This window comes from Achroia grisella, unplaced genomic scaffold (assembly GCF_030625045.1).
Source record: "Achroia grisella isolate CSIRO2021 unplaced genomic scaffold, CSIRO_AGI_Agris_v1 utg1867, whole genome shotgun sequence".
NCBI lineage: Eukaryota > Metazoa > Arthropoda > Insecta > Lepidoptera > Pyralidae > Achroia > Achroia grisella.
In genome coordinates this window covers 1,761-27,257 of record NW_026712690.1, presented here as the reverse complement: position 1 = coordinate 27,257, position 25,497 = coordinate 1,761, and the positions used below count along the sequence as shown (strand labels likewise).

Sequence of the window (25,497 nt, the reverse complement as noted above, 5' to 3'; positions counted from 1 at the left end):
TAAATCTTTAAAACTACGCAACGGATTTTGTAGCGGGTTTTTTAGTCGATAGAGTGATTCAAGAGGAAGGTTTATATGTGTAATACATGTACACCCGTGCGAAGCCGTGGGTGTACATGTATACACATGTATACATGTATACATAGTAATAATATAATTCTTTATTGTGCACAGAAAAAACAAATTGATATACAAAAAAAACTTAATATAAATATACTAACGACAGGCGGCCTCATCGCTCAAATCAACATCTTACAGACAACCAGGGAGACGGAAGCTTTGAGTAAATCAAGTGGTGCACTGATATTCAATTTAAAACAATGTCAACTATTCTGCGATAATACAACAAACAGCCACTTAAACTTTATTTGTTTGTAAACATTATAGGCTAGCTTTTAGTCGAACATACGCGTGTGGTAACATACTTAATGTTACTACACATTATGCCACCAAGAAACATTTTTTTTAAGATATTGGCATTAGATGCCATTAGCGATTGCCTACTATGTGACCTCCATACGAGGTCAGGCCGGACCGTAACACGAACTAAACGACTGTTCAGTGATTCATGTTAAACAATGTACATAATCTGTTTCCTGATCAGAACCTAAAACTGTCATAGAAGCATTCAATAATAATAACTCTGGACTAATGTTTAAAAAAACAACGATATTCTAAATAATGTAAGTTATAACAATTATTTAAAACAGTACAGAAAAGTAGAGGCGGTAGTAGAGTAACATGCAAGTTTCTACCGTGTTCTCGTGTCTCGAGCTTTAAATAAGCGATAGATTAAAAAAAAAGTATAACTATTCTAGAGTGCTTAAATAAAAGTTAATTTGAATAAAAAAAAATCTATTCTATTCGATGACAGACTTCTATCGCCGGAGATTTGTAAAATACTATTGAAGTAATATAATAAATAGATAGTATATTTAAAACTAATCAGAAGAAAAAAGTAAATCAAACAACGGAGAAAAAAATATTATTAAAATGTATATGACATATATACGTAGATTTATATATTATTTTCGCAAACTGAGAGCACGCACTTATTTTATATGTGACACCGAGCGTCACCGATCGTCTGAATCCGACTACAATATTGTGTAGAAAACGGGTAGATTTATATTAATTATATTGGTCATATATATTTATTAAAAAATGATGAACGTATCGTGTATATTTATGCATATATACAAAAAATTTACCTTGACCACAGACAAAAAATGTTTGGGTTATGAAAGTTAAAAATGTGCGTTCACTCGCATTTAATGCAAGGTTTTTCCGTATATTCATAAAATTTTGAATTACTTTCAATATTTTTATATTTTTCAATTATTTTATGACTATAATAAAAATCTATAAGAGTATATATCTATATATATATAACTCAAAGGTGACTAACACAGTGATCTATAAACGCACAGCCCAAACCACTGGACGGATCGGGCTGAAATTTAGCATGCAGGTAGATGTTATGACGTAGGCATCCGCTAAGAAAGGATTTTGATAAATTCTACCTCCAAGGGGATAAAGTAGGGGATGAAAGTTTGTATGTAACTTTGTCAATTTTAAACCGATCGGGCTGAGACTTTGCATGCATAAAGCTACTATGACGTAGGTATCCCCTAAGAAAGGATTTTGTTAAATTCCACCCCTAAGGGGATAAATTAACGCGAGCGAAGCCGCGGGAAAAAGCTAGTTAGAGCATAAAATGGTTATTTTGTTTATAATTTCCTATGATAAGAAAGTGGCTGTTAATTGCGATTTTATATGCATTTTTATAAAGATAGTACATAACCACCTTCATGATACAATCTATCTTCACGTAAAATTTCAAATTCAGTCATGAAAACCTAACGTACATACATTTATAGGTCTCGCTATCACCAGCGACTTCAAATTATTTGAGACTATTGCATGCAGACTTGCATTGGAATGACGTTAAAGAATTTCTTAACATTCCATGTATTCACCGTACGGGTCCGGGCCCATCGTGTGGCAGAAAGGAAAACTCCGAGCAGTTCCCGGGACTTGTAACCCGGGCGTAGCAATCTACGGCCGTCAACACTTACCTTCACCGCTCGTGTTTCTCTTCCTGCTCAGTAACATCTAGTGCAGCTTCAGACACGTTCTAATATGGAACTTACTGCAGGTCTAGACAGACCGAGATCTAAATTAGACGAGATTAGAAGATTGTAGAGATTTTATTACTATACTTCTTGCTGCCACTCCAACCGCATATTAATAAACTAATGTTAGGTTAACATAGCCATTTTTAGTTAATTTCTTTATTATTCAATTGAGTTTCTTGCCAGTTCTTTTCAATTGGATCTATATACTGATCTATATAAATAAAATTATGATCATAAGCGGCTAAGATGTCCTACATGACTAAACGATTTTTAAACTGGAATTTAAATTAGTTATAATATTTATTTGTTTTTATTGCATGGTTTTAGATATATTTAAGTAATATTTGTTTCCCATGGACTAGTGTGTAAATAGGTATGTATTGTATGAATAAGTCTGATTTACTCAGCAAATAAGCATTAGGGCCAGTATCACGAGGTATTACAAATACACCTAGCGAAATATAAGCAAAGGTAACTATGACAGTCATGTTGTTCTACACATACATACATATATATGTAACCAAACAACAGCGACGTGACAAGCAAGTTAACACGTTATCGTGACTTTCCAAACTTATGAAATTCTTAACAGCAGTTCAGAAACGTTTTAAGAAACTTTATGAGTGTGTATTATTGGTTTAATACATAAATGGATTGATGTATTGATAGCGTGTTAATTTTCATTCTTGCGGCAATAAAATATTATAAGTAGTAATATTTTGTCTATGGAATAATAATAATAATAAAAAATCTCTTCATTGTGCACAGAAAAATGTTACAAAAAAGATATTTGTATATTAGAACGCGCCCTGTGTTTCAGGCTACGGTAATCGTTTACCATCAGATGGATCGTATGCTTATTTAACACTATCGTAGTATAAAAAAAACTTGTTTTTAGTAGGTCAGAGTCTTTTGGATATTTTTCGAGCCTACCGCCGTCTTTCTGATAATTTTTTTCCATTTCTATTCCATTTACACGCAAGTTTCTTGCTCATTCTTCTTGTTTCGTCTTGATGAGACAGCTTTCCGAATAAGCGGTAAATTGAAATAACTATTCAAAACTGCTTAAATTAAGCTTATTTGTATAAAGGATTTTCTATTCCATTTACAAAAAAAAGTTAATCCGTGTAAAGCCGAGGATTAACGCTTATTTGTTGATCTTTTTGGTTAATTTTTAAACATACTTTCTTTCTTCTTTCTTTCGCTAGTAATGTATTAGCTAATTTATTGCATATGTTTACGCTTCGGTCGGTACACTTTGCAATTCATCGTTACTTTCTCTACAACACGAATGTATTATAGGTTCTTGTCATGTACGAGTAATATGCAACGATATGTAAACACTACTATCTACTATGTCATAGATATTTCATTATTTACAAATATTATAGTGTTAACTGCAATAACCTCACATTCCGATGATCGTAAGTTGGATTCTGGTTGTTATTCGATTCTCCGCACGGTAAAAACATTTGTATTCATGAGTATGATTGTTTGTATCAGTCTAGCTGTTTTCTATGTATTAAAAATGTATTTAATATTCTATCAGTTGCCTCTTACCCATAACATAAGTTCTGCTTAGGTTTGAACTAGATGGCGCTGTGTGAAGTGTGAATATAGGGACGGTAGTTAATATAAACATTTTTTTGGTTTCAGCCGCAAATTTATAGCTTATGTGTTATTCTGATGTATAAGCTATATCATTGTAAGGTGTAGTTAAAATCCATTTTGCGTGAAAAAGTAACAAACATTCATCCATTCTCACACAGTTTCGCGTTGGTAATATTAGTACAATATAGGTAGGTACGACTTTGACTTTGATTCTAAATGAATACTAAAATCCATTACAAAACATAAATAAGGATTTTTCAATAAATGATCAACAAACGAACACAGGCGCCTGCTAGTCTATAAAATATGCTAATTAACTCGAAAAACCGGTTCTGTGAACTGCTATGTGTACTTACTACATGATGCAGACCTTGGTATTGCTAGAGACCAAAGAATTATCGTTCAATTATCGACCTTATGACTTATAACATTTTTATACGCAGACGGCTGTTGTTATCGATACGTGCATTTGAAATTACGGCTGTCGGATATGTTTGTCAATAATCATGGGAATTATAAATATTTCGTTATATTATTTACACATAATTAAGATATGGTGGTGACAGATTACAATAGTATTTCAAGATTATTTTCATCTCAAGGAGGTTGAGTAATAGGAGCCTAGTTATTTATTTAACACTTGCTGTAAAATTTATAGCCTATGGGTTATTCTGATATATGCAGCTATATTACTGTAAAGTTTCATCAGAATTCGTTTAGTACTTTTTGCGTAAAAGACAAATATCCACCAATCCATCCATTCATACTCACAAAGTACATTAGTAAGATTTATAAAGGTTTAAATGAATACATTTTTGGGAATAGATTTTTTTTCGGACTACTCCAATGCTTGGCCGCAGCTGGCCTTTACAGCTTCATCGGGCGATAGGGGACCAGTGCAGATGGCACTCCAAACCCGCGGAAGGACTAATGGAACGGCTGAAGGCCAACTCCTGTCTGACGGATACTACTTTAGTCTGAGGGCACCGCTAGGAGTTCGAACCTAGGCTTAGGCCGTCATAATTTCGATCCCCGTTTGAATTGGACGCGGCATCGATCTGACGGGGGATTGAACAAAGTGGAGATCGAACGGAGAGGATGTCGATCGAAGAGGAATGTAATTATGTCTGTTATGCAGTTTATATAATAATACCTATATATTATTATATATAGACTATATTGCCATTTTTCAGCATTTCGATCGCCAGTTTGCTTAAATATAAAAAAATTGAGTTCTTACTGGTGACTAAGATGTTTTGTTTCCAAAGTCAGGCCAACATGACGTATCCCTACTTGTTTCACAAAGAAGAATAGCATAACGCAAACTACTGTCATAGCAAGGTACCGCTATAAAAAGCCCTAAATGCGTCACTATAGGAATTGTCCGTGAATCAAATATAGGTACTGTAATTATGTAGTAATTAAATACAACTCGTCTGCTCTAAACAACACCACAAAAATATTAACCAGGTGGCTTTGTAAAATAATTACCTATTATAAAAACTATTAGTACCTATATAATTACTGATTCAGATGATTCATCTAACTGAGATTGAGGTGAATTGATTAAAAAATATTAACTGCCTGTCGTAAACGAATAGAGACGAACTTAGCATTCCATGATTTCATGATGCGGGTACCGGGTTCATATTCATGCAGAGAGAGAAACTCTGAGCACTACATCAGGGTGACAAACCCGGGACTTGTGACCTGGGAGTAGGACCTCTGCCGACGCACTTACTGTTTCACCGCTCGTGTTTCACGGGTGCCGAGTCCATCGTGTGGTAGAGAGAGAGAAACTTCGAGCAGTTTCCGGATTTGTGACCCGGGTGTAGGTTTAACCCTTTGCCGACGTACTCCAACACTCACCTTCACCGCTCGTGTTTCTCTCTCTGCCCAGCCAAATCTAGCAGGGGCCTGCTAGTGAACTGCTAGACGGGCAAAGAGCTTTTATAGTTACCGATTTCTAAATGTGCCCGCATGAAATTTATAGCCTATATGTTATTCGATACTAGACCTCGTGGACGATCAGCCATGCGATGGTCCGACCAAGTCATCGCACTATCATTTCACGTTGGAACTTCACATACATCTACATAAATATGTACTATATATATGCTACTAGTCAAAGGACGCAACTATATATTTATATAGTGTTTATATGTACATATAAGTATCTATAAAAGGTATAGGTAACATGTGAACTCGAACAATTGCGTGTAATATTTCTGTTATGTTTGAAGACGATACGCTCCCATAACTTCTGTCATTCTTAGCGTATTTTTTCCGGTTTTCTCATGGGAAACAATGAGTTCTATTATAATTTATGGATTGCTGTAACCTGTTGCAGATTTACTCGCGTGATAAGTTAGTAATTTTTTTCTACCATTCAAGCACACAGGTCCTCTGATGTGTGGAATCTATGAAAGCCTAAAACAATAAGTGTCATACGTTGCTGACTCTTATGAAACCTTAGCATCCCGTTGTTGAAGAACCATCTGCAGATACAATATCTTTCTAGTATTTAAAAGGAAAACCTCGACAGATTTATCTACCTACTGAGGTGTCAAGAATCTGATGGTAAGTCATAGGCAGTTTCGTGTTGAACAAAACCTGTTAGGTTTCTTATCGACAGCATCACCTAAACAGACAAAAATATAAACTGACGCACTCAGTTTTCTTTAAGTCGGCCAAATTATGTTTTTTTTCCACGTATAACAACATTGTGGAATCACCTTCCAGCATTGGTATTTCCGAACCCATACGATATTGAAATGTTCAAGAAGAGAGTTTATTTGTTCTTAAGAGGCTGGCAACACATTTGCCACTCCCCTTGTGTTGCCGGTACATTTGGATCATAATTCTGGATAGTAAAGCGATCGTATTTAGTTTTTTATTGGAATCGTCCAGAATCGAACCCACGACTTTTGGATTATAATTTTGTATAGTCTTATGGATGATAATGAAATGGTGCACCCGCCTGCGCTAAAGGTTTACGCTGGCGGGGCACCCGTAGAGGATGATAAGATGAACATGAGGTCAGGTCAGAGAGCCCAACGTGGTAGATTTACTATGAATTTATAACGATGGCTTTTGGCGTTAATCTGACATGGTACATTGCCATCAAAGGGGGTTATTAGTCCATTTATTGACAATCCCCTTCCCTTCAACTCTGGAAACCTATGGTTTACAATGACTTTCACTGATCAATCAATCAATCTTTAAAACAGTACATCTTACATAATATATTTAGGGGCAGTAACGTTTCGTACCACGAAGGTCGTGTCTGTCACGCAACTTGAGGTACGCAAATGAATGCTGTCAATGACACAGATGCAGAACAATACGAACATAATATTTAACAAAGGGTGACACTGAAACTTGGTGCGGTTGACTTTTTATATCCATTCATGTAGAACAACAAACTAACGGCCACTGGTATCTTCTCTATGGTATATACATAGAATAGGGCCTAGTATATTTCTTCCTAGTTATATTTCATAGTACCATTTCTTTATAACTACTGTCTGTTTTTTTTTATTAGGGTTTTTTATGGATGGTAATGAAATGGTGCACCTACCTGCGCTAACGGTATACACTGGCAGGGCACCAGTGGAGGATAAGATGATTATGAGGTCAGATGAGATAGCCCATCATGGCAAATTCACCAGTAATTTGATAAGATACTTATTCTAATATTAGCTATCTGCGAGTGAAAGTCCCATCAAAATCGGTCCAGCCTTTTCAGAGATTAGCAAGACGCTTACAAGACAAGCTGCTTGGTGATGGAAATAGGTGAGACGCAGGCAAGTAACGAAGCTGACGACTTCGTACAAAGCCAAGGTAGACTTTATTAAACAATTCTGAATGTATTCTTACTTTATCATTATACGGATGAATGATTTTTATATGGATACTGGCCTAAAAAAACTTAATCAAATAATTCCTGGGACAGTTTGTGAAACTTTAGTCATTACAAGTAGGTTGTATAAGTATTTTTACCTTACAAAGATGACGTATTATAAATTCAGAATTATTGCACTACAAATAAATTTAAAAAAGTAAATTATAACAGGTCAATTGTCACATGTGGCTGTATGGCGTAATATCTTTGCCTACAGTATCTTACCACTTTTTGATTATAAAAACCTGTTTTTTTAGTGTATGTTAAAAACATACAACTTAATGACAAGGCAGTATAGGCTACATTCTTTGGCTGGCCCAATAGGACCAATTTTATAATAACAACTAAAAACTTGGATTTTCGTTTGTTATTGAATGCAGGTAGGTATATATATACGACTTAAACTTTAAACTGGGGGGGAGATGTCAGATCGACCTCCGCGCGGTTCCCCCTGGAAACCATCGTGATACATTCCCGGTGAATTTGTCGCGTTGGGCTAACTGATCTGACTTCATGCTCATCCTATCATGCTCCACTGGTGCCCCGCCAGCGTAAACCGATAGCGCAGGCGGGTGCACCATTCCATTATTATCCTTTAAAAAAAACTTTAAACTGCTCAACTATGTTTGATTATCATTCGTTCAAATCGTTCAATTACCTATTTTTTATGTTAGTTTTTATTTTAGTTGTTGTTATTAGATTTTTTACTGTGTATGTAGTCTTATAATGTCAATCCTTGTAATTTAATTGAAATGGATAGGTAGATAAACAGTTAAAATTTTTTTCGAGGTTGTTTACAATAATACACATAATAATATGTTCACCTGAATATTTATTATGATAATAATTATTAAGAGCTCTTGATATTTCGAGGCTACCTGCCTATAATGCTTCTTATTGTTAAGTTTTGGCTAAAAAGGACTTGTATCCAGAGCCGTAAGCATGAAAAAATTATTTTAAAAAAATTCGCCAAGTAGGTATATGCCTATTTTGAATTGAATCGGGTAGCGGAGGATAAGCGATAATGTCATTGTTATAATTTGTGGAATAATTAAAAATAAGTTGACCTACAATATTTATGTTTCAATTTCGAATTCACGTTATTCTTTAACTTGGAGTAGTAAACTACAATATCGTGACACTTGCCTACTCTACTATTACCCCAATTATCAGGTCGGCACTTAATTACAATTAATACCATAATTATAAATTAATTACAATAAAAACCGTAATTTACTGTATAATAAATACACCAATTACACTACTTTTCTAATAAGATTCATTCGATAGTGTTTAACTTACTTAACTGTATTCCACATTATCAAATTCAATGCACGTTAAAGAATTTCAACTTTTACTTTCGATATTTACGAAAAAACTGGTCATGCAAGGTTGTCTAGCTGTACACTTGTGCCACCACAATCCAGCAAAGTATCTGATCACCTTATAAGTGATATAAATTATTTGTCACTAAACACAAGATTTCACACAGTATTTGCACAGTTTAAATCGTCGCAGCCGGGTCTAAATGTTGCAATAAAAACTTTAAACTCTCAACTATAATTTAATCTTAAACACTTACTTTAATTTATGTAAACAGTCTTTATAAAAGTGCCACTATACTTTTTAAAACCACAATTCCTAGTTTATAAATTCGAATTTAATAAAAGAATTTCGAAGTAACTTTGTGACGACGAACTAAAAACGTACTGTTCACACGAGCAGGTAACCGCGACTGATTGAATGAATGTTACTATACACCTGCATTTTGAGCGAACGGAATTGTTTGTGAGTGAATGATAAATGATTGTTGAATCACCAAGGTGTGTTGAACTATAATGGGTTTTTACGGCGGAATTGTAAACTTGAATTTATATTTGTTATGAATGATACCCCGTTTTGTACGTTATAAGAGAGTGTGGGTTTTTTCTGCTTATATTTTGTGTAGGGTTTATTTTCCTTTGATTTTTAATGTTCACGATTCAGAACTTATAATGATGATATTGCTGGAGAATTTACACTGAGCACTCTAGCCCAGTGCTAATTGTCTTTTTATCTATGTGAGGTAATGAAACGGTGCATCCGCGTACGGGGACGGGTCATGTTGACGGGGAACCAGTGGAGGATGATAAGATGATCATGCTCATCTTATCATCCTCCCGCGTAACCGGATCCAACATTCCATTTTAAATATTCTGATGTCTGTGGTGCTTATCTAGCATACAAACGGTTGCCACTTTCTATCTGGTGGGTCTTAAGTAAATTTGACACTTCTATTTAGAATAAAATTCTAACTACTTCAAGAAGGTACATGACGCCACGAATATTTAACAAAAACGATTGTTCATGTAAAAGAAATAAATTAAATTAAAACTACGTGGTGGTTACTCGAAAAAATGTCGTAAAATATTTTTTTGTTATTATACCATTGATGTTCATTCTGCAGTAGTATATTAGCTATAAGTAGTTACAGTTCTATATTATAGTTTAAATGAGTATTTATTCGCCAACAAATTGTCAACAGCAAAAGCAGTATAGCGATAAATGTATATGAGTATCTCTTATAAATAACTTAAAAAAAAAGTAATACCTATGAACGTGTAATATCTCCCTTAACTCGAGTACCACCTCCTTTAACTCGAGTGTAGGTACTCGAGTGCTATTTGTGTTGCAAGAAACTATTAAGTAATACTGTGACAACTAGTTGTTGTATTGAGTAATGGTTATAGATTAATTTTAATTGATTGTTACAAATAATCTATACGGTATGGGCATGTAATGCGTAAGGGGATTATTAGTACTGTGGATTAATAGTTCCATTGCCACATATGTAGGTTTTTTTAGGTTTTAGATATTTATTCTCATTAAGAATTACAAATAATTCACTTAACATGAGAACTAAAAGCATAAACTTATACAAAATTAAATATTAGTGGAAATACAAAAGAAGGTGTACATATATAATGCGGACGGTGCAGTAACAAAGTCTACGCAGTAACTACCCGCATAAATGATAACATTTATTGGTTGCTTACCGCGCATAGATGGCCTCAGCGGTACTGGGTTCACATGTACACAGATGTATCAGATCATCATCATGTACTAGATGTGGCATATTAGAGAGTTTATTTTTTTAATGTTTTTTATTATTTTTTTTTTAATATTAATTTTTATTTATATTTTATTTATCTATTAATTATTTATGATATTTACAAATAAAAATAAATAAATTATAAGAAAAACTATATATATCTATAGCGACATATTTTTTGAGATTACTAATAGTGGTTTATTATATAGTGTTTCAATAGTTTTTTAAATGTAGTTATTGATTGCGATTCTTTAATGTCTTTGGGGAGTTTATTATAAATCTGTGCGCCTTCACATACAATGGTTTTTCTGCCATAGTTAGTTCTCGGTGGCCTTAATATTAAATTATTTGCGTTTCTCAGTTGCATTTTTTGCACTTGCTGTTTTTTAGTGAAGCTCATGTGCGTATGTATGTCTTTTGTTAATATTTTTCGTATTAATAAACTAGTGTAATATTTGTATGTTTGTGTAATATTTAATAAATTTGTTTCTCTATATATTTTTTGGGTAGATGTAAGGTAATTGTAATGAAAAAGTACTTTTAACAGTCTATTTTGTGATTTTTGTATTAGGTTTAAGTTAGTATTAGCAGCTGTGCCCCAAATTTCTATTAAATAATCGATGTGAGGCTTAACAAGAGAATTGTAAACATAATAACGCACTTTATGAGGAAGACATCGGGTTATACCTCGTAATGCTCCAGTAAGGGAAGTCAATTTGGATTTAACCTTTTGAATGTGTGGTTTCCATGTGAGAGTACTATCAAGAAGAAGGCCAAGATATTTTTCAATTTCAGTTTTATTAATTTTTATATTATTTATCTTTAGGTCTATAGTATCTACAATTTTCTTGTTTTTTGCTTTGAATATGATATAGTTTGTTTTAGATATATTAATAGTTAGAAGATTATATTGAAACCATTTGTTTAGCAAGTTTAGATCGTCTTGTGCATCCACAATTATAGCATCTATTGAATGACCAAAATAGAATAAGCTTGTATCATCAGCATACAATGTAATATCCCCCTTTAGACCAATGCTATATATATTATTAATATATATTAAGAATAATAGGGGACCGAGAATAGAACCTTGTGGGATTCCGCAAGTTACGATTCTAGTTTGACTTTGAATGTTATCTATTTTAACTATCTGTCTGCGATTATATAGATAGGATTTAAATATATTATGTGCAATTCCAGTAATTCCTATGCCTTTTAATTTATTCAGGAGTATTTCATGGCTTACGGTATCAAAAGCTTTTTTTAGATCAATAAATACACCCAGAGCGATATGCTTTTGGTCTATATTAGTTTTTAGTTTGGTTATAAGATCTATTGTTGCTGATAATGTATTTGATTTTGCCCTAAATCCGTACTGTTTACTAGAAATAATATTTTTAAAGTTTAAAAAAGTTTCGAGTCGATTATAGAGTATTTTTTCAAATATTTTGGACATAACTGTAGTAACATAATGTACCACATTTTAAGCAATAAATATTCATTTCATTTCATAGCAATGTACCATGTCAGGTTGACATCCGCGTGGTTCCCTAGAAACCATCATGATATAATAAATTCATGGAGAATTTGCGACGATGGGCCAACTGACCTGACCTCATGCCCATCTTACCATCCTCTACTGGTGCCCCGCCAGCGTAAAGCGTTAGGGCGGGTTGACCATTCCATTATCATTTATAAGAAAAAAATGCGTAAGAATGAAGATAATATTTTAAAGAAAGTATTACATAAACACCTTTATACATTTTAATTATATTTTATTGATATAATTTTGTACAAATAACGGCATATTATACATCGGACAGGTTTCACATACAAAACTAACACTAGTCAAGCTATTAATATGTCACAAGTAGGTCTACATATACTCCAAACAAATGTAATATATATGTAAACATGTCACATATAAAAAACTATAAGTCTTTGGTAATGGAATGTATAATGAAATAAAATTAGGTACATTAGTCAAATAAATACAATAAGTTTTTGTTAAAATAATAAAAAATTACATTAGTCATTTGTTTTGTAAAATTTAGAATTTTATTGGGAGTATTACATTATCTATAATAATTGTTGAAGTATTCTTTCTTTTTGATATAAATATTAAATTTAGAATTATTATGTTTGTGTATTTCTCTCGTTGTAACTAGAGTTTGTAAGCAAGTAATTTTCCCTTAAGATATAGTTTGTATCGCCACTGTTTTGTTGTACCTTACATTGATATTAAAATCTCTCATTTGATAATGTAATAATCCCTTTAATTAAGAATAAAATTGCACAACTTTATAAATATTCGTATTTTTTTTTGTATTTCTTTTTTGTACCTCAGATATGACAAATAAGCGTATATGTAATGCTCATAAGTTGGTAATTAACGTCTATTTAAGCTAAAACAGTCTATAAAGGTATCATACCTATAGGTATATATTGCAGATTCAGTAATTAATTAAATATTGCGGCAACACTGAAGAGCACGCTTGTTCGTACACGAATACGTTAACTAATTAAAAAAAAATACATAAATAAATACTAATATAAAAATATTAATTAATTAATAAAAAGTATTAATTAATTAATAAAAAAACAATTATATAAATCCTGAAAAAATATAATATTAGAGATAAATATTGATAAAAAAATTACATAAGTAATTTGAAACTGCACTGAAAATAGAACAGTATAATATATGTATAACTTTATTGACTATTACAAAATAAAAGACAAGTAAACAAATAAATGTAACGAGCCATATCTAATTAATTATGATTTTTATACATTAAAAAAAAAACTAAATATGTTAATAAAAGTTATAACAATACAAAGAAATCAAAATAAGTTAAGAGCTAATGCAGGTCACGACCCAGTATAACACTGTTACCATGAATATCGGTGCTGATTTTCAGTTAAGCCCTTTAAATATTTTATAATATAAATATAGATTAATCAAAATATCGTAAAATAAGTACAATATCCATTAATTTAAAAATGAGAATTTCCGTAATAACTAAAGTTTATTTTTTAAGAATTTAATAAGTATATTGGTAGATACCTACATGGTAACCGTCGCAACGTCAATATCATGTGACAATCGTGATACCATACCATATTATTTCTCTGTATTTATCTATTTTTTTTTATATCAATTATTAGAGTGCACCGCTCTATTGTCTCTGATCAGCGCGACGGTTGACTGGTAGAGAATGCCATTAGGCATTAAGACAGCCATGTATATACTTTTGTGTGTAAAAGAATAAATAAAGAAATCCCACTCATGCGTTATTATTCCAGAGAACTAAGATGTAATGCCTCTTATCCTGTTCACTGACTAATCAGCACCGAAACACTGCTTACAAAGCAAGCTGCTTAGTTCAAATAGATGATACTGAGGTACCCATACTTTTTACAGTCTACCATTCCTACTAAAAAAATAGTCCCAATAATATAAATAAATAGAATAAATCAACCAATTATATGGATATTCGAATTGTATTTTTTTTTTCGATATACATGAATTAATACCGACAATAAAACACCGAACATGATCATGTAATAATTAATATTAATACAATCAAGATATGCTTTTCTATAATTTCCTTTCACACCCTGTGAAATATTTATGTAGGTAATTGACAAACTTATTGGTGTAAATGAATTCCCAGCGACGGGTTCATATTATATCATTTGGAAATACATTTCGCCCTTTGACTATTTAATGAATCGAATTTTTCATATATTTTTATATTGAATGTAATTTTTACAAATAAGGGTACGTAAAGGGTTTCCGAAAAGTCGTATTCATTAAATATCCAAATTGCAAATTAAAAGGGTTTAAAGAAAAACTGCAATCACCGTTAAACATTCAGTCGGTTTTAAGAGATATAGATATATAGATATTGATGTGAAATATGTTTTGTTTATTTCGAAAGGTTTTATTTTATAGTTTGCCTAATGAAATGTATGTGCTGAAAAATTTAATGATGCCGTAACAAAGTGACGGCCGACTTGGTGGTAAGTGGTAACCACAATATGTTTTGGTATAATTTCTATTTAGTCTAAACATTCTGTATAATCTATTACACTTTACGCCAGAGCATTGCATCATTTTCCCTAAACCCTTTTTTCAATTTATACATACAAAGCGCATTTAATTACACTACCTGTTAAATATACTCTATGATTATTAATACTAAAGCGGTGCTAAAATATTTATATGTTTTTGTCATTATTAAAGCGAACGAAATGAATTGCCAAACTAAACCTCGATCACGCTTAACACTTAATATAAAAAGCTCAATTATCAAACACTATTGTTATTAATCTACTTACAATAATCTAAACCACGTCCATATGAAAATTTCGATATACAAACGCTATATACTCGTATGTATACTTATTGAACTATTTTATAAAATACACTCACATAGTAACAAGTTTGTGACACGCTATTTCATATAAAATCAAAATGAAGAAACAAAAATGCGTGCAAACCACTCGTACGACTAGAATTTCATTTATTTTAACATTACAAATAGTTTTTTTTTTTCATATCTACTAGATAGTAAAGCACTTTGAAAAGTTACTCCATTGTCCATGGAAATGAAATGGAAGAAAGAATAAAGTCTAAATTATTAATTGATTCATCAGAAATAAAGGAGTAAAAACAACATATATTCAAAAAGACATCAGTTCACTTATTTCTAAATTGACTAAGAGTATTCAATTATTACTATTATTTTGTGTAAACTCGTGTAAAGACAGCTGATATTATCTCGATCATATTGTAGTTTATTGCCTCCGATAATTTATTCATTGATATGTAGTTACGGAGTTATTAAAAAAACAATTGGTCATTTATTAAAAAAACTTCAAACCATAAATTGGTTAAAAAATAAATGAACTTAGTAAATAAAACACACCTAACATTATAATTATATGCGCATAACTGTCTGGTTCATTTAGAATGAATATATATGAACCAGGACAACATAAGCGGAACAGTTCATTTATAATGAAAATAAATGAACCAGGAATTCTGCGCTCGTAACAAATGAAGTGGATTCACTTAAATGAACCGGCCGATTCATTTAAATGAATTGCCCAGTTTTATGGGGTGCATCTGCCGACATTGTTCGTGATTGTGTGTGGTAATTTTGATAACGACAGTGGTATATCGAAGTCCCCACTTAGTGATATTTGCGAGACGCATCCCACTAAGCCGGTTTTGTATTTGCCCATGCTGTTAATTTCTATTGATGGTAGACCACCTGAAAATAAAAAAATATATACATAAATTACGATAATATTAGTATTATAAATGCTAAACTGTGTCCTTCTGTCTGTTTGTTACTTTTCACGTCTACATTTACTACTATACTATACCTGGTTTATTAAGAGAAAGCGATTATTAGTAATGAGAACTTGTGCCTCAAACTTTATATAATATAACGCTAACGGTAACGCTGGCAGGACATCAGTGGAGGATAATAACATGAGTATTAGGTCAGGTCTATAGGCTAACTATAGTGGCTTATTTACTAGGTAAGCACCATAGCTCCCAGAAGGAACTTCGTGGTGGTCTATCTGACAGACATTATTAGCAACGAGGTACAAGAAGGGGAGGGGGATTGTAATGTGTATTAATACCACCAATAGTGTAGTATGTGGGAAAGAGAAGGAAGCATTATGTCGTCTCTAGTGCACACTGCTGGCGTCATGCGGGCTTTAAGCTGTGAACGCTTATGCCTAAGAGAAGGTGCTGTATGCCTAAGAGATAATTAGAAAAAAAGGTATGTCCAGTAAATAAAAAATGTTATACCTATGTAGAGTCCATTGTCTGTATTCAACTGTTTCAGTTTTCCCGGCGACACCTTGCCTACGGACCCCAGGCCGTCCACTTCAAGTACACCAGCTTGTCGGTTCCTGTAAAGTATTTGTTGTTTATTTTATTTTATATCATTTGTAACAAATTGTAATAAACTTTATCGTGTCACAAGCACCCTTCCAACGCCTGCTCACTTTTTGTCAGCAAATATCACATTGCAAAAGTTAGCAGGCGCCATGGCAACTCCTGTATAGGGGCCTTTGTACATAACTTCTTTAATCATGAACAAGTACATATTACAATAACATAGTTTTGACGGCTTCGCTGGTCTAGCGGTTAAACAACTTTACTCCTGATGGCCGCGGGTTCGAATCCTCGCACGGTACAAACAATTGCGTTAATGAGTAGTTGTCTGGTACCCTTAACACAAGGTCTGATGAGCTTGGGACTGATTAGGTAGCGTTTTTGTGAATTATGCAGGGATTGTATTAATGTGCCCGCGGTTCCACTCGCATGAAATTTATAGCCTACGACCCTATGTTATTACATTATTGTAAAGTTTCATTAAAATCCATTCAGTAGTATAGCATGAAAGACTAAGAAATATCCATCCATCCATACTTACAAACTTTTGCGTTTATATTATTAAAGATATAAAAGAAAATACTGACCTGGTCGCCCGTGCTCTGTGCCACAAGCCGTCGTCCACTTTCGTGTGATTCGCTATGATCACCACTTCGCCACTACCCAAATCATATCTGGAAATAATATTTCATTGTTACACACATTATTTATACAGACAAACATACATACACTGTGACCTGTACAGATTTATTGTGTGGAGGATATTCTTAGGAGCGATGGTTTTCATATCCTTAGGATAGAATGTATACTTTTCAAAGGAGATATTTCGTTTATGCATGAGTGGGCTACTACCACATAGGATGTTTAGTGGCGTTTCCTCTTCTGCTTGGCAAAATCTGCAGATTGATGTAAGCTAATTCCTAATTTCGCCCGGATGATGATGTCCAGAGAGTACTCACCTGAACACGAGCACGGAGTCCTCGACGGCCAGCGAAAGGAAGTCGTGCGGCGGGCCGCGGCCGCCCGACCACACCAGCAGGCCGCGCGCACGAGAGCTGCGGAACCGGATGTTGATGTCCAGCGAGTAGCTCACCAGCCTGAAACACCATCACATTTACCACACTTGCACTAGAAATTATCCTCTCCACAGATACCTCATTATCATCATCATCAGCCTCTGCTGTACACAGGCTTCTCCCAGAGCACGCCACTGGGCACGATCTTCCCTTCTCTTACCGTTACAACCCGCAACCCTACGTATGTCGTCGCTCCACCTAGTTACGGGGCTTCACTACGTTTGCCAATTCGCGATCTCCACTCTAAAACACGGATACCTCAGTCTCACCTAATATTTACATATACTTTATGTGTCTTGTATACATATTTAGTCAGAACGGCTATATGGCTTTTACCAGGCAAGCAGGCAAGGATATGAAATTACCTATAGTAAAGAACAAGTTTTGTTGTATTATACAATTTTCCTTTATAATGTTTTCGAGAAAAATGGGTTTAAAGTTCTATAAAAATACAATAACATTACACACAGCTTGTTATATATGCTGTGCGTAGTATTGTAGAAAAGTGCTGAAAAGCAGAACTTACACATGCCAAAGACTGAATGAGGCCATGTCATAATTTCAATACAATATGGACAGTTTAAACTTGAATATTGTTAATTCTTTATTAAATCTGTGAAACGCTATGTTCTTGTGGCAACGACGATTTGCCTTACGACGAATAATATTTATTTATACGTATTTCACGTAGTCATTAGTATATATATGTATACAAATATGGTTATAGTACTTATAGTCTGTTTTTTAATCTCAGAGACTAAATAGACAAGTGTAAATGTCAAATTTTCAAATAATGGAAGCAACTGTAGCGGGGTAGTTCTGACCTGTGATATCGATTTCTTGAATTGTAATTTTTCATTTTAGACTATGAGTCTTAAAGTTTCTACGAAGTATTCTCAACTTATTTTCAAAATTTAGTTAGTACCAACCCTATAGGTTCTAACTTACCACCGATACCGTAATTTAAAAGTCTTAAACTATTTAAAATCAAATACTACAAATTCTTCTTACCTTTTCATAGTTTCTTCATCATCAATATGTATAAAACTATCAGTGCCAGTGAAACTTGGATATGTATTAGTATCACCCCAATTTATCTCATTTGAATTTAAATATTTAACTTGCATGTATGTTTGTCCATCGTAAACAGGCTTCTCCGTTACCACATCGTTACTTCTCGTGTCTTGCAAGTAGTCATGCTTCTTACTTGCAAAATACTTCTTCTTTTTGGACTTCTCTGTATGCAAATGTTGGTTGTGTTTCTTCGATTTGACTTTATGGTATTTGGGTCTGAACCCTTTCTTGGGTACAATTGAATGGTGTATGTTGTTATCAGATATATTATGTTGATATTGTAACATGGGTTGAAGTATTTCTCTACATAAATCGCTGTTGCTGGAAAGGTAAATATAATCTTTATTAAAGCGTCATATTCGTGAACGTGTTGTTTATGGACTGGTCTTTTGGATTTTGGTTACTAATTATATTGTATTATAATATTATACAATAGAATGTATGTCCTGGCGGTCACTATACGGTGCAGTATACACAATAAATCTATATTACAAAGAGGTAAAGTTTGTTAGTTTAGAAATTCCGTATAATCTCTCAGAAACAGATTTGATTTTGAGAATTCTTTTAGTATTGGGTAGGTCATTTATCGAGGAAGGCTAAAGGCTATATAGCATCACGCCACGACCAATAGGAGTGGAGCTGCAATGAAAATTGTTGCGAAAACGGGGAATATGTTACGCAAAGAAATCGCGCGCGTGAAAATTGTTATAATTATGTAAAATCTCATTTGAAATCATTACAGCAGAATTTCGCATCTGTTGTTCTTGAATCAAACCACATTCTGAACTAACAGATCTGATTTATTATAAGTGTCTGTAATAGATTTAAATGATAACGATAAACTTCTCCCATTTTTGATAATCGTTATAACAGTGTGTATATGTTATTTAACACGTTAAAGACATGCCCACCGGTGGGTCACTCCGCAACGAAAGTAAATTTACACAATGGGACCGAGAGATCAACAGGCACTTTAATTGAAATAAATCTAGGGGTTAAATAATGTCTACCTCAAATTATTGTACACTAAAGACATTTAAAAAAAGAATATACCTAATTAACAATAAAAAAATGGCGATGCCTATGTGAGAAATAAGATTTTTTAATACGGTCTTCAACGTGTTAAATCAAGAAAGATAAATAAATATGTCTATGGCAGTATTTTTATATCAAGAAAGATAAAAGAAAGAATACTTACAGACACGTCGTATTATTAGGTTCGTCGCAGTTATCTACGTTCAAACCACCCAACGCTGATGCCACTACAGCCAACTCTTCATCATTTATTACCAACTGGAAAAAGCATACAGTTCTTCATGTAACATCAAACTCACAAGCACAATGACACACAAATCGTCCGGTGAAACTGTAATGGCCATCTGCGACCAATAGCTTTAGAGTAGTCCGGAAAGTAATAAAAAAAAAGTTACACACGTAAACAAACAGACCGATACAAACAATCATACTCATGAAAGCAAATGTTTGTTTACGAGGAATCGAACCCGCGACCATCGGAAGTGAAGCGGTGTGCTAAACGGCTAGACCACCGAGGCCGAAATTTAATTAAAAAAAAAAATTATAAATTCGAAAGTAACTCTGTCCGTCTGTCTGTCTTACTTTCACGGTAAAACTACAAAACCGATTTAAATTTGGTACACATATAATCTAGACCCTGAGAAAGGACATACCTGTAGGCTACTTTATAATGCGAAATAAGGGTTGAAAGGTGATATGAATGTTTGTATGGAAATATCATCATTTTTCAAGCTACAACGATGATATTTATTTTTGGCATTTGGGTTAGATTACTGAATATTTATTCTATATTTGGTCATTATAACACGTGAGCACAACTAGTAAATAAATAAATGAAATCAAAGAGAATAAGTTTATAAACTTACTTGGCCTACGCATCCACTGAAAGACGTCCTTAAGGCCAGTCTAGGTGGTAAGGGGTGAGGCGCTCCTCCCAATAGCATCGGCTGCCTAAGAGTGAGCCGGCGGGCGGCGCCGCGTGACGTCACCGAGCGAGTCGCGTCATCTCGAGGTGACGTCACGCTGACGTCATTGGTTGATGAAGCGCGCACACGCAGAGAAGCATGTTTACCAGAACGGCTCACTGATACTCGGTGCCAGGTGTTCGGTTTTAAAGGGTACGCAGATCTGAAAAGATGATTTTATTTATTTATATTAGTATTGGTGTAATCAAAGCTAAATCAGCAAAGTCATCATCATCATCATCGCAGCCCGGAAGACGTCCACTGCTGGACTTAGGCCTCCCCCAAAGATCTCCACGACGATCGGTCAAAGTATCAAAGTATAATAATAAATAGGTAACTCTTTATTATGCACAGTAAAAAAAACTACAAAAAAATATGCTAACAAATGGCGGCCGTATCGCTCAAAGCAATCTCTTACAGACAACCTGGGATTTGGAAGCTGTGAGTAAAGGAAAGGTAGGTGGCGCAGTATAACAATAGAAATAAATAATATATGAATACATAATACATATTGAGTCAAGTATCTGATAGAGTAGGCCTGAAGATGAATCTGCAGAAGACTGAGTGAACGGAATACTATATCGGTTTCAATTCAGGGAACCATCATAAAACATGTGGAAGAGTACATTTATATTGGCCAAAAAATCCGACTAGATGCAGAGTCCTTGGGTGCAGAGTTGGATAGGCGAATTCAACTAGGATGGAGCGGTTTTGGTAAACTCAAAGATGTTTTTAAATTTAAGATCACGCAAATATTGAAAACAAGATTGTACAAGCAATGCGTTCTACCAGTGATAACTTGCGCTTGCAAAACGTGGACACTAATCGCCGAAAGGGTCAACAAGCTAGAAGTCACCCAAAGAGCAATGGAGCGATCTATGCTCGGTATCTCCCTATGAGACAGACTGCGAAATACTGAGATCAGAAGGCGCACTGGAGTTACCGACATCATCTGTATGTATGTCGAAGTAATGACGACAGATGGACATACAGATCCCTAATGTGGCGACCTAGGATCGGAAGCAGAAGCGTAGGCAGGCCAACCGCCAGATAGTCTGATGACATCAGGTGTTCCTGATGTCATCAGACTATCTGCCGGCAGGGCAGACCTGGACAAGGTGCGCCACAGATAGAACTAGTGGAAAACTATGCAAGAGGCATACGTCCAGTAGTGGATTACTTTATGCTGAAAGAGAGAAGAGAAAGAGAAACATATACTACAGGTTCTAAAGGTTTATATACAAAAATAAAATATTAAATAAATACATCACACACTGTCTACCTTATCTCGCATTCCATTCGACATTTTATATTATTTGTCAATATCATATGGTATTTCACTAACCTGACCAATGCAATACCAGAGCCAAGATCGAAAGCGAACTCCACGAAGTAATCTCTGAGGTGAAGGGAGAAGAAATCTCCGTCTCCGCTCGCATGTTCGGAGTTGTACAGCACCAAGCCATCGCCGTCAGTCGGTTTGAGAGTTATCTGGGAAAGACAGATAAATAATTTTATTTATTTATTCTTTTGCACACAAACTTGTATACGTGGTGGACTTAATACCTGATGGTATTCCCTACAAGTCAACCGTAGCTGATCGGAGATACCTAATAAGGCGGTGAAATCTAATAATACATATTATTAAGATAAATGACACAGTTAAATACCATTTATATATACAAAAAGTAAAAATATTTAATATATTTAAAAAAAATACTGAAAAACCATGACTATAAATTTAAATAATCTTGACGACACCTGGAGAATTAATAAAACCAGCATTATTTCGCCAGCAAAATATTAACTAATACATCAAAAGGAAGCAGTAAATTAAAAAGCTGCATTTGCGTTAAGTATTCTAATGTATATTTACATCAAAAAATGCGTAGACGAACATTCGTGACAGACGTTAAGCCAGGACCAATTTATTTCATAACTCGGCAAGCTGTCGCGTGGCGTTAGTCAGGTTTCCAACATTTTTTCCCCTTAAACAAATTATTTTTTCGCGAAAGCTTTTAAACGACCACGGGAAACTTTTGCTTGTTTAAAAATATATGTGTAAAGTCGGCTTATTACTTTGTTTTACTAGCACTTACCGAGTTTATTTATGAGAACTGTGATGTGGTTAAGGGGCCCGTTTTGTTTATAAAAACGAAAAAGTTACAAAAAATATTCGGGCAGGTTTATTATGAAAATATTTAGTTAGTAAAGGATTTAATATTTAATTTGGATGTTTATTAACATTTTTTAGCAAAATCTTGTTAATATTATAAACGCGAAAGTTTGTGAGTATGAATAGATGTTTGTTACTCTTTACCAAAACCTACTGAATTAATTTTAATGAAACTTTACAGTAATATAGGTTATATATCCGAATAATATATAGGCTATAAATATCATGCGGATGAAACCGCGGGAACAGCTAGTAATAATATAAAACCTAGGAAAATTCACATACCCATTGCAATCTCGTCCTAAACTAAGGTATGACTACTAAATGATAGAAATAATAATAACTGATAGAAATATTTAAACACAATTTACAAATATATAGGTATAATATACATAGAGAATACCTAAACCAATACAAACAATCTGGAAGTACGATTGGAATCTGTAGTTCCTTATAAGATTAGTTCGACCAAACAAGCAAATGAACTCTTCAACTTTATGTATTGATCTGATATAATAAACAGAACCATTACAGATTCAGATTATTCTACTAAGATGTTAACGAGACAATATTCAAACTGTATTTTGCTTATTAATAATCCAGATTAGTGATTACTTTATTACAAATTGTTACTGAATTTGCTTTATTATATTACCAGCTACCCGCTCCAGCTTTGCACGGGTGTACTTGTATTGTTTCTCTTGAAACTTTCTATGTATTGCTAAAAACTGCATCAAAATCCATTGCGTAGTTTAAAAGATCTAAGCGAACAGACCGCAGAAGTGACTTAATTTTATAGTATTTAAAGATCTACATTAGTGGCTATTCTTGGCTTTGCCCAAGCTCCTAACTTTCGAGTTATACATATATTAACATTATAGTTTATTGCTAGTTAGCTGATGGTAAGTGGTAATCTTCGCCTATGTACATGGACAACACTATAGACTAAGATGTTATCTTATTCAAGCAATTTCACTGCTTCATGACACCCTTTAACTAGAACACATCTTACAAAGCAAACTGCTAAGCGGATGAAATAGGTGAAACTAAGGTAATACGCAACGACTTCTTACAAGGTCTACCGGGTTAATTTGTAATATATTTAAGTAATATAAAATATGCACTTACCTGTATATCTAGCCACGACTGTGCGGAGTTGCCGAGACCTGGTAGACGGAGGTATGAAGACCCGTTAAAACGTGGAACCTGAAATTAAAATTATTATGATCATTATCTTTAGTTTTTATGAAATATAATTATGCTTATTGAAATTCAAGATTATGATAATTATATTAAGTATTACGAAAGATATGCATATGTTTTTTATATATTTCCATATCATATGTGACGTGGTCTTTGAAGAAAAAAATTATAGAAAAACATATCTGAAATTAAATTTTTAATTTCATACTGTAGCAATATTACTCAAGAGTGAAGAATATGTAGGTAATGTATGTAGAATAACTTCGATTTAATGTTTGAAAATGTCAGTTTCTAAGATTTTTGGCTTTCAGAATTTGTAGATAAGGAACCAAGCTGTTCACCCTGATCGTTTGGAACATGTTCCCTGTATTATTGTAAGTTATTCTGTCAACAATTAAAATCAATTTTATTATTATTACCTTTAGGTCCAAAGTAATTTCGCACTTTTCTCCAGCATATCCCAACGGACATAAACATACTCCACCAACACAACCACCGCCATGATGACATTCGCATTTATCATCAACTTTAGCTGTTCTCATCGCTTTATCGTTATCACTATTTAAATCATTGCTCACATCATTATTAATATCATTAATTTTAGTATCTATTTCACTTTTTATTTTTGTAACATCTTTTGCCATTCTGTAGTTTTTGAACTGTTCAACCGAGTTATCTAAATTGTTTTGTTCCTCTGTTTTAGCGTCTCGCATGACTATATCATTGTCTTCGAAGTGTACAATATCGTTTATATCGTATATGCCATGTGCGTCGTTGTTGTGTGATTGGATTCACTTAGTAGTGACTTCATTTGGTGGTTTCCATGGTGCTAGAGCTGGTGCACACTCGGCTATAACAAGAGAGATTATGTTAAAATCGATAATGATACTTACACCTATCCAATATTATAAAATGTCAGTTTAATATTATTATTTATTTCTTAATCACTCTTAGACAATTATTAATATAATAATAATAATAATAAATAATATTCCTGGACAATTCACATAGCGCCATCTAGTACCACTAGGGATATAAATACGTAGATACATTTTTTTTGTAAATACATACATAATACACCTATAAAATACCCAGACTAATATAAACAATCATACTCATGAAAACATATTTTTTTTATACCGTGCAAGGAATCCAACCTGCGACCATCGTAAGTAAAATTGGAAAGAATAGAAAGAAATTTGGAACAAAACTCCTTCTTTATATAAAATATTAGCTGACCCGCGCCACTTCGTCTGCGTGTTCATTTCCGCACTTTTTGCAATATTTTTCATTGCAGCTCC

At 33.7% G+C, this 25,497-nt stretch overlaps 2 protein-coding genes across 2 annotated transcripts in view; both read right to left on the bottom strand.

The window, feature by feature from the left end:
* Window positions 1-9,372, bottom strand: part of LOC131841649 (putative ferric-chelate reductase 1 homolog) — a 31,750-nt gene extending 22,378 nt beyond the window's left edge. Inside the window, exon 1 of the mRNA XM_059189974.1 lies at window positions 9,025-9,372. The gene's annotated coding sequence lies outside the window, so the exon portion shown is untranslated. The remainder of the gene's footprint in view (window positions 1-9,024) is intronic.
* Window positions 9,373-15,792: 6,420 nt separating this feature from the next.
* On the bottom strand, window positions 15,793-25,046 carry LOC131841652 (pikachurin; the record flags this gene model as incomplete). The annotated part of the gene is made up of 11 exons (XM_059189977.1): window positions 15,793-16,026; window positions 16,578-16,681; window positions 17,255-17,341; window positions 17,627-17,764; window positions 18,755-19,138; window positions 20,016-20,110; window positions 20,719-20,980; window positions 22,163-22,308; window positions 24,122-24,199; window positions 24,616-24,754; window positions 24,992-25,046. Coding segments are annotated over 11 exons (1,649 nt in total), but the record flags the coding sequence as incomplete, so codon positions are not given.
* Window positions 25,047-25,497: the final 451 nt, after the last annotated feature.